This window comes from Nicotiana tomentosiformis, chromosome 2 (assembly GCF_000390325.3).
Source record: "Nicotiana tomentosiformis chromosome 2, ASM39032v3, whole genome shotgun sequence".
NCBI lineage: Eukaryota > Viridiplantae > Streptophyta > Magnoliopsida > Solanales > Solanaceae > Nicotiana > Nicotiana tomentosiformis.
The window spans coordinates 42,563,979-42,574,535 of NC_090813.1; the positions used below are offsets into that span (position 1 = coordinate 42,563,979).

Below are 10,557 nucleotides of genomic sequence, written 5' to 3' on the forward strand. Positions count from 1 at the left end.
AGAGTACTCGTTCAAACATGCATTTTGGTGTTCACAAATCAAATAGTTTATCCAAACTGATTTCTTTTCAACAAAAGAAAGATATAAAAAATAAAAATAAAAATATGGTCTTTAACATCTAATATTCATAGTTGGAATTTACAAGCTCTATGGTCACACTTGCATAATTATTATTGTTGTTTTTTGACCATATATGGTCAGAGTTTTATTATATTACTAGTAATTACTTGGATTAATTTAGCACGAGAAGTCAAACCAAGGAAAGTTCCAGCTTTCTTCAGCAATATATTTTCAACGCCTTACAACCACGTGGAGCACGCAATTTTTGAAAAACTGAGGCTACGTACAGCTGCTTTAAAATACCTCAACTAATAGCTGGCCCAGCCTAACTATATAACATTTCCTTGTTTTATGCTTCTCTTCATCTCTCAATCTACTGTACTCTCTTCCTTTTAAAGCCTATAGTTCAAGAAATTTGGTAGCTGTATTATTTTACGTGACTAGTAAAAATTAAAGCCATGTTTAGAGCAATGAGTACACGAAGAGACTACAGAGGATATGAAGAATTGATTAAGGAAGAGGAGGCTTCTGCTCCAATATTAGGGAAACCAAAGTTGAACAGAAACAGAACGGTTCCAGCTGCTGCTAAATTCTTTAGCTCTTCGTCTAAGAAGGTGACGTCCGAGGAGAATTTCCGAGCGACTAGTCAGTTAAAGGAAGCGAAGAAAGCGAGCAAGATTCATCCAATATTCAGTCTATTCGAAACAAAGAAGAAGAAGAAGAAGCCTACTGCAAGGCCTGAATTCTCAAGGTATATTCAGTATGTTAGAGAGGGAGGTTTTGGAGATGTGTTGCAGACTACTTCCAAATCCAACATGGAGGCAGTAAAGTGATTTGGACTCTGTGGCAGAAAAGACCATTCATTACATTTTATAAATAGTTCATATGTGTGGTTTTACAGTTCCAAACAATTTGGACTTGATGAGCATCATATTCTTGTCATAATTAAGTGTGTGTATATATTATATATTCGAAATAAAAAGGAGAAATGAAAAAATAAATAAATTATGAACTTGACACGTGACAACCACCTCTTCCGAAAAAAATTGAGGTTTGCTGAGGAGGGATATTAATACCACTTTGAAGTTGTTCATGGGGTTAATTTGGACCCCTGCGAAATTTAAGATCGTAGTGAAAAAATTAAAATTTGGACTAGTTGTTTGGAGGTCCTTATGTACTATTCTTTTTTTTCTTTTATACTTTTAATCCAGATTCTTGGATACTTCTGAAGGTAGCATGTGTTTATTTATCAAAATATTCTTATGAAAATCGACCCGCATTTTGCATATAAAACATCTTGGGCATAAAGATAAAACAACGCATGCATGTGGTTGCATGTTTTGATCAGTATGAGGCGTTATCGATCACTGATTGGATAGATATTGGCCTTGTAAACCAAAATGTAAAATTAGGAAAGGATGATAGTACATCCACTTATTATTCTACTGTGAACAGCTTGAAATTGATGTCAAAACTTTCCTACTCCTGTTAATCAAACAGGAAACAGTCATTTCCCCTCCTACTTTGTAGTCATAGTCATAATTTTCTCCTTATACGTTAAACTATAGTCGTTTTCCCATTGCCGCCCACCTGTTCCAAGTAATGTCCATTTTGTCCTTTAAATTGTCAATCACCCCTTTTTGTATTATTATTATAATGCTCCCTCCATTTTATTTTATATGAAGTTATTTGAGTGTACATAAAATAATTTTTAAAAATGGAGTTCTGACATTTATGGTTTAAGCATATCGTGTTATGTGGCTACACAATATACTTTAAGGTGAATGTAATAATATACATTAAAACTCTAATAAAATAAAATAAAAATGATAAAAATATAATTGCTCGTATCAATAAGTTTGTTAATGGTCAAAGCTCAAAATTTTATCTAAAAAGATTGCAAATAAATGAAGGGGACTTAAATACATCAATACATTACTAAAGATATCATTAGATGTAATAAGAAATCATAAAATTCACTTAATCATCTATTTTATACATTGAATTAATTATGAATCATAACTTGGAATAAGATATTAAATCATTTGAATTATGTATTGCTTGGATAGAACTTATAGAAGGAAGAAAAAATGAACTCGATCGCTCGAAAATGTTTATAATCTAAAATTAAAAAATATTTAAAACAACGTTGAAAGGAAATATAAGTTCACCCTTAATCTAATTGAAGTAATAGAACGAACAATCTTTCAGTTTTCTGCTTTCTCTAGAAGGAGCATAGTCATTCAAACATGTCGGTTATTTGGCTAATCAATTACTACTAATTTATCGATCTTTCAGTTTCATGCTTTCTCCAAATAGAGCTTACTCATTCAAACATGTCTGATTTCGACTAATCAATTAATATTACTTTATCATAATCAATTTTCTTTTAAACAAAAAGAAACAAACAAAAATAAAAATAAATTGTCCAAGCATTCCAGATGCATGGTGTGGCCTAACATCTTCCTTAGCATGCGCTGTGCAAGCTACCCCCTATGGTCAAATTCCATTTTTCTTTTATTTCTCATACATATGGTCCCACTTTCATTAAATTAGTCGGTTTTGGCACCAGAAAAGTCAACAAGGAAAACTTCAGTTTGTTAAGTGTTAACTTCGCCAATTAGCAACAAAATTTCAACTCTCACACCCCAATAGCGTACGCAATTTTTGAAAAATTAAGGCCACATACCACATTTGTGTCACAATACCTCAACTAATTGGAATTAAATAACTCCCCTAGCTAGCTTGCCAACCAAACTATTTAATCCATCATTTCAATTACCCCCGGCCAGTTCAAGGGAGCTTATTTTTCAATAATTTATTTCTGTAAGTTTATAATTTAGCCATGTTTAGAGCAATGAGTACACGAAGGGGCTATAAAGGATATGAGGAATTGATAAAGGAGGAGGAACCGTCTGCTCCACTAGTAGAGCCAAAGTTGATCAGAAACAGAAGTGTTCCGGTTGCTAAAATCTTTAGTCCGTCGAGGAAGGTGACATCGGAGCAGAATTTATCGGCGACTCCTCAGGTGAATAAGGAAGCGAAAAAGGCGAGCAAGATTCATCCAATATTCAGTCTTTTTGAAACAAAGAAGAAGATGAAGGCAACTGCAAGACCTGAATTTTCGAGGTACATACAGTATGTTAGAGAAGGAGGTTTTGGAGATGTGTTGCAGACGATTCCTCCAACTCCAACGCGGCTGTAAATTGATTTAAGAAATTCGGCAATGAGGATACGCAGCTTGATTTTGACTTTCTGGTATGAAAAGATCATAGGAGTAGCATTTAATAATTCATACCATAATAATGGTCTTAAAGTTCCTTACAATTTGGAGGTGAAATGACCATGATGATATTCTTGTCAACTGCATCTGATCACGAAAAGTAAAATTGTTGTTATAAATTAAAATCCTTGTCTTGTTTTTTCTCTTTATCTTCCTTTTTCGGAGATTCGGGCAAACTGTATTGTAAATGCAAGCTGATGTTGCAAATGTCAGCAAGACAAGATCTTTTATCAAAGAGAATAAAAAAATAAAAAATAAAGAGTAAAAACTCGAGAAGTCAAGTAGATTCAACATTTTATTTTATGTATGCAGTATATATATAAAAAGAATATTTAATTTATTTTATATGCGCAATATAACTTTCGATGAATCCCCTATGGGTTCAACTTGTTGACAATCTTACCTGGAAATTAATGTTGATAATGCACCAAGCCGCAGGTTGCTGGTTTTGCCTGCCGACCTGTTAGGTTTTTTTTAAAGTTCCTATACATACAATTACAAACCATATAAACAAGATGAGGAGAGATTCTTCTAAGAAGGAAAAAGAAAAGAGCTAAAAAAAGTCAACTTGGAGCAGCGCGGTAGCCGGTATGTGGCGATGGACATTAATTAAAACAATATTCCAGAAGTATACATATACGTTTAATACACACCATATTTCTTTATGAGCAAATGGAAGAACAATACAATATTAACACCACATACCCAGTCAGGCTTTTTTTTTTGTGTGTGAAATATACCTAGAGGAACTTATTAAAGTAGTGTTTTAATCTCAAGAATACAACTAGATCATTGAATGGAGCGAAGCAGAGTAATTAGTGAATTAGAAAAGGAAGAAAAAAGCTTTATATTTTTCTTCACTTTGAACTCCGATTTCCTTTCCCAATTCTAAACAGAGCACAAAGAAACAAGCAAAAGAAAGTCAACGGAGAGCAGCGGTGTGCGATCAATGAGCACTCCAGAAGGATGGAACATGTTTATTATACTCCATACTCATTTACTCCGTATTTATGACGGGAAGAATAGTGGAGATCTACATTATTCTCATTGTTAAGAAATTCTTTAAATATTTATAAATACTAGTCTTTCTAATGTTTATCTCGTGTCATTATTATAAAATTTGTTTGCAATATATTGAATTTTTATCATATGCATACTTTAAGAATTCTTTTTTTAGTTATAAGGGCATTTGGACACACATTATTTGCAATTAAATATTTATTTAATAATTTTTCCGTGATAGGAAGGTATGGAGGTCGAGAATTAGGGTAGTAGAGTAGGTAGTCTAAAGCGATCATAACAGTAGTATTGACGCATTTATGACTAACCGTTGTTTTCTTTCATTTTGAATCACCTTACTGTCTTGTTATTTTTATTCTGTTTTAGTATGACTTTTTGGTACTGTCTCTTCTTGTCTATATTTTCATTATTGTGGTACTTATACTTTCCTGAACCGAGGGTCTATTTGAAACAGTCTCTCTATCCTCACAAAATAGGAGTAAGGTCTGCGTACACACTACCCTCCCCAGAACACACGATGTGGGATAATACCAGGTATGTTGTTGTTATTGTTGTTTTTTAATTTAAATTTTAAATTAAAAAAATTGAACCTAAAATTTTTGTTTGAGTATCTCAAAGGACGTAATGTTTCCCTCATAAAAGTTCTAGCGTCTTCTCTAAGTAAAATTTATGTCAAACAATTTCAACTTCAAATTTAACTCAAAATACTAATTTTTCAAACATCAAACCAAATATGGTCCAAACATAATCATTTAAAATGAGTAAGGAATCTCTATCTGTCGTTAGCAATCGTAAAATGAAATTTTTGGTTTGGTTAACATTATATATTTTTTAAACATTAAAATATACTTTCAAAACTTTAATACATGTATTTTCAAACTATTCAGAGTAATATTGTTTATGAAAGAAAAGGGCTAAATAGAAAAAATAAGGAATTGACTCAATGATAACACACAATATAAGTTTGCTCGAGGAACACCCATCTTTCTCTTCCTTTCCTGTGAAGGACAAAGTTCCGTTGTAAAAAAGAATCATTTCAAATATATATTTTCCTCCCGTTTCTGTTCACACTTTATCCAAAAAACTCAACACATCATGCACAAATTCTTTGTCTTCTTCACATACCTATAATTATTATTTATTTATATAAAAATAAGTGTTAGAATTATAATCTTATTTATATATATGAAGGATTGAATTGGATAATGAGTCCTTTTTTATTTACCGAATAAAAATTTAGGTAATCAAGTAAAATAAAATTAAGAGAAAATCCTCATAAATGTCTATAGAGTACTGCAGATAATAGTAAAGTCATAATTTATATGGAATATCTTTTAAAAATATATTTGTTTCTTTCACTCGCAAGAACATAAAATAGAACTTCATTGCAAACATAGTAGATCGTTAAGGAGATTAATGTATGCAAAGAGTAAATGGTATGAATATCTAAAATTTTATGATAAAAATGATCATTGGTAGTCTCTGAATATCAAAACAAAATTAACGATTTATTTTATTTACCAAACTAAAACTGTTTTATCATCCTACTTAACAAATAATGCAGAATGCCTTTAAAACTTTTTAGTTATACTTATTCCCACCAACCAATCTTTGTATGCACAGGAATATATGCACAAATAAAACAAATCATAAGTACATATTGAAAAACTAAAACATTTGCTTTGGTACTAATATTTGTTAACGGATGAATTCAGAAACATATATAGAGGACAAAATTAAGAATATAAAATGCATATTGATAATTAATCCAAGAAAAAAGACTATCAAAATGTTGGACAATCAACATTTTTTTTATTACATATCTTATTTAATTAATATATGAAAGAGGTCCAACAATAAACCGCCAACTAGAAGAGGTACTACTATTCTCCACGGACTATTAACATGATAGTAACCAATATACTCATTAAAAGGAAATGTTCCTGTAAACTCAAAATTAAAGACACAAATTTGCAAGGCATAAATAATCAGTGGAAATACAAATACTGATTTATTAATTACAATATTCAAAATAAACATTAAAATATAACTGAGTGACGTAAAGCAAGAATAACAATATCGCCCAAAATATGAACACGAAAACTAAGAAAAGGCATTTCATGTTCATTGAAGTCCGCATGTACTCCAGATAAATCCTTCTTTCCTTTCCCCGAAAGAGATACTTCTTGTCTAAATTCATTGTTCATTCCATTGTTTGTTGTTCTTTGAATCCCATTCGATTTAACTCTGTTCCAAAACTAAGGTAAAGAAGGGATGGAAAGACTGATTTATAAGGCATTTGTTTAATATAAGCTAATATTCAAGAGGCACCCAGCCTCAGCAGGGGCATCAAGTCAACTCCGATTGCCCATGGTGGCTAATGCTTTGAAATAAAAAACTCTCAAAAAGAGGAAATCAAATTGAAAGTGCCTGCATTGGCAAAATGAAGTTGAAAAGGTTAAATCCCGCGCGACCAACCGTCATGTAAAAGTTTGATAAGTCAAAGACTCTCCGGGTCCAAAAATGCAAGTGGTACTCAAGAAACATTTAGTGACAGGTTGAAATCATCATCAAAAGAAGATGGGCACAAAGCCAAGCTACCAAAGACATCAAGGCCACAAACCAACCAGCACTTTTAAAACTCATATTGTTTCTTTGTTTGCAGCAGGAATAAAGTAGTGCAGAATGGCGATTCCTAAAGGACGAATGTCACCAAAGGTAAAGTTTTCTTAAAATCTCAATTTTCCTTTATTTTTAGCATGCATCACTACTGTTCATACCTCTCATTTTCGTAGCTTAACCTAGGTAGAACCTTTTCACCTAATGGGGTCCAGCTCATATTTTCGGGTAGAAGTACCTTTGCCATGCTAATTTACGTAACTTAATCCAGGTAGAACCTTTTCGCTTAGCGGGATTCAGTTCATATTTTCGGGTAGAAATACTCTTCTCCCAGACTTGTTTTTCGTAGCTTAATTGAGGTAGAACCTTTTTGCCTAGGGGGATCCAGCTCATAGTTCCGGGTAGAAGTACTCTTCGCCCATGCTGTTTTTCGTAGCTTAACCCAGGTAGAACCTTTTCACCTATGCTCATAGTTCCGGGTAGAATGACTCTTCGCTCAGGTTGTTTTACGTAGCTTAATCCAGGTAGAATCTTTTCGCCTTGGGGGATCCAGCTCATAGTTCCGGGTAGAAGTACTCTTCGCTTAGGTTGTTTTACGTAGCTTAACCCAGGTAGAACCTTTTAGCCTAGGGGGATCCAACTCATAGTTCCGGGTAGAAGCACTTTTCGCCCAGGCTGCTTTTCGTAGCTTAACCTAGGTAAAACCTTTTCGCCTCGGGGGATCCAGCTCATAGTTCTGGGTAGAAGTACTCTTCGCCCATGCTGTTTTTCATAGCTTAACCCAGGTAGAACCTTTTCGCCTGGGGGGATCTAGCTCATAGTTCCGGGTAGAAGTACTATTCGCTCACGTTGTTTTACGTAGCTTAACCCATGTAGAACCTTTTCGCCTAGGAGGATCCAGCTCATAGTTCTGGGTAGAAATACTCTTCGCCCAGGCTTTTTTTTTGTAGCTTAACCCAGGTAGAATATTTTCGCCTAAGGGGATCCAACTCATAGTTCCGGGTAGAAGTACTCTTCGTCCATGCTTGTTTTTCGTAGCTTAACTCAGGTAGAACCTTTTCGTCTAGGGTATCCAACTCATAGTTCCGAGTAGAAGTACTATTCGCTCAGGTTGTTTTACGTAGCTTAATTTAGGTATAACTGTTTCTCCTAGGGGGATCCAGATCATAGTTCAGGATAGAAGTACTCTTCGCTCATATTGTTTTTCGTAGCTTAACCCAAGTAGAACCTTTTCTCCTAGGGGGATCCAGCTTATATTTCCGGGTAGAAGTACTTTTAGTCCAGGCTTGCTTTTCGTAGCTTAACCCAGGCAGAACCGTTTCGCCTAAGGGGATTCAGCTCACAGTTTAGGTAGAAGTACTCTTCGCCCAGGCTTGATTTTCGTAGCTTAACTCAGGTAGAACTTTTTCGCCTACGGGATTTAGCTCAAATTTTCGGGTAGAAGTAGTCTTTGCCTAGGTTTGTTTTACGTAGTTTAACCGAGGTAGAACCTTTTCGACTAGGGGATTCAGCATTTTATCAGTAATACAGGGTACCAACCCCTGGTTACATTTTCTTTTCAATAATACAAGGCACCAACCCCTGGTTACATTTCTTTTTCAGTAATATAGGGCACCAATCTCTTGTTACATTTCTTTTTCAGTAATACAAGGCACCAACCCCTGGTTACATTTCCTTTTCAGTAATACATGGCACCAACCCCTGGTTACATTTCTTTTTCAGTAATACATGGCACCAACCTCTCGTTACATTTCCTTTTCAGTATACAGGGCGCCAACACCTGGTAACATTTCCTTTTCAGTAATATAAGGCGCTAACTCCTGGTTATATTTCCTTTTCGGTAATACAGGGCGCCAACCCCTAGTTACATTTTCTTTTATGTAATACAGGGCGCCAACCCCTGGTTACATTTTCTTTTCAATAATACAGGGCGCCAACCCCTGGTTACATTTCCTTTTTAGTAATACAGGGCACCAACCCCTGGTTATAATTTCCTTTTCAGTAATACAGGGCGTCAACCCTTGGATACATTTTCTTTTCAATAATACAGGGCGCCAACCCCTGGTTACATTTTTTTTTCAGTAATACAGGGCGCCAACCCCTGGTTACATTTCTTTTCAGTAATATAGGGCGTCAACCCCTGGTTACATTTCTTTTCAGTAATACAGGGCGCCAACCTACTTACATTTCTTTTCAGTAATACAGGGTGGCAACCCCTGGTTACATTTCTTTTCAGTAATATATGGTACCAACCCCTGGTTATATTTTTTTTTGGTAATGCAGAGTACCAACCCCTGATTACATTCTTTTTCTGTAATACATGGTACCAACCCCTGGTTATATTTCCTTACCAGTATCAGGGTACACCATTTCATATTTATGTTTTTCGACATAGGGTCACCACTCCCTAGTCTCCTTACTAGTATAAGGTACATCAATCACTAGCTATATTTTCCAACATAGGGTCTACACTCCCTAGTTGATATGAGTTTAAATGCATGATACACCACTCCCTAATCTACTTACCAGTATTTGGTACACCAATCCCTATATGTGTTTTCCAACATAGGGTACACCATTCCCTAGTTGATTTGATCTTAAACGCAGGGAACACCACCCCCTGATATCATTGCTAATATAGGGTATAACATTCCATGGCCACATTTTCCAACATAAGATACACTAATCTTTAGTTGAGACATCTTTTTGACAATAAAGGAGCTCCATAAAAAATTATCATGATTTTTTCAGGTACACCATTCCCGATCTTTTATTGCTTTCAATAAAGAAGTAGTTTAGAATTTTGTTACAATAACTCACGAAATTTTCCTAGTGAAAACTGGGGCAGAAAATTTTTATTCGTTTATTTGTTTTGGTGTCTGAGTAGGTTATACCTCGAGGCACGTGGTTCGAGATGACCAAAGAGAAGAATTCTCAATCCAAAATAAAAAAAAGAAAAGAAAATGAAGTGAATCCAAATGGAGAAGCAGATAGAAATGATATAGACTGCTCAAGACATGACTGAAGTCATGAGCATTGCACTTCCCGTTGATTAGAAGAAGCCGTAGAAAAATGCACTAGCACCCACAACTAGCAAAGTATGCATGGAGAACCAATCAAGACTCAAGATCAAGATTTAAAAGATTTATAAATAGGAATCTTGTTACTCATAACTGATAGGCTCGTTTAGTTTCTTTTGATTTTGATGAAATAACAGGATTACAGACCGGAGCCTTGACGAAACCTCACTCGACTCTCCAACTCATCATTCCATAATTCATCTTAAGCTACACACAACCTGATTTCATTATAACCTGGGATATGTAGGTTGTCCATAACCAAGACTCGGTTGCACTATTTTCTCTTATATCTTCCCTTTTTAATAATGGTATGAATAAAAATTAGGCATATCGCTCATCTTTTCTTTACCTGAAAACTCTTCATATTTTCAAGCAAAGAGGATATACTATGAGCACCTATTTTTTGACCGTATTTAAATTTTTCCCCACTCATTTCCCCAATACCTAACTTTCCACTTCGCCGCTCACCCTTCCACTTCCCCACTCACATCCTCA

General features: G+C 34.7%; 2 protein-coding genes across 2 annotated transcripts; both read left to right on the top strand.

Annotated features, from left to right (window-relative positions):
* The first annotated feature begins 530 nt into the window (after positions 1-530).
* On the top strand, positions 531-893 carry LOC104120884 (uncharacterized). The gene has a single exon (XM_009632754.3). The coding sequence runs from the start codon at positions 531-533 to the stop codon at positions 891-893; it is 363 nt and encodes a 120-aa protein (XP_009631049.3).
* A 2,024-nt stretch (positions 894-2,917) lies between these two features.
* On the top strand, positions 2,918-3,265 carry LOC104120883 (uncharacterized). The gene has a single exon (XM_009632752.3). The coding sequence runs from the start codon at positions 2,918-2,920 to the stop codon at positions 3,263-3,265; it is 348 nt and encodes a 115-aa protein (XP_009631047.2).
* The last annotated feature ends 7,292 nt before the right edge of the window (positions 3,266-10,557 follow it).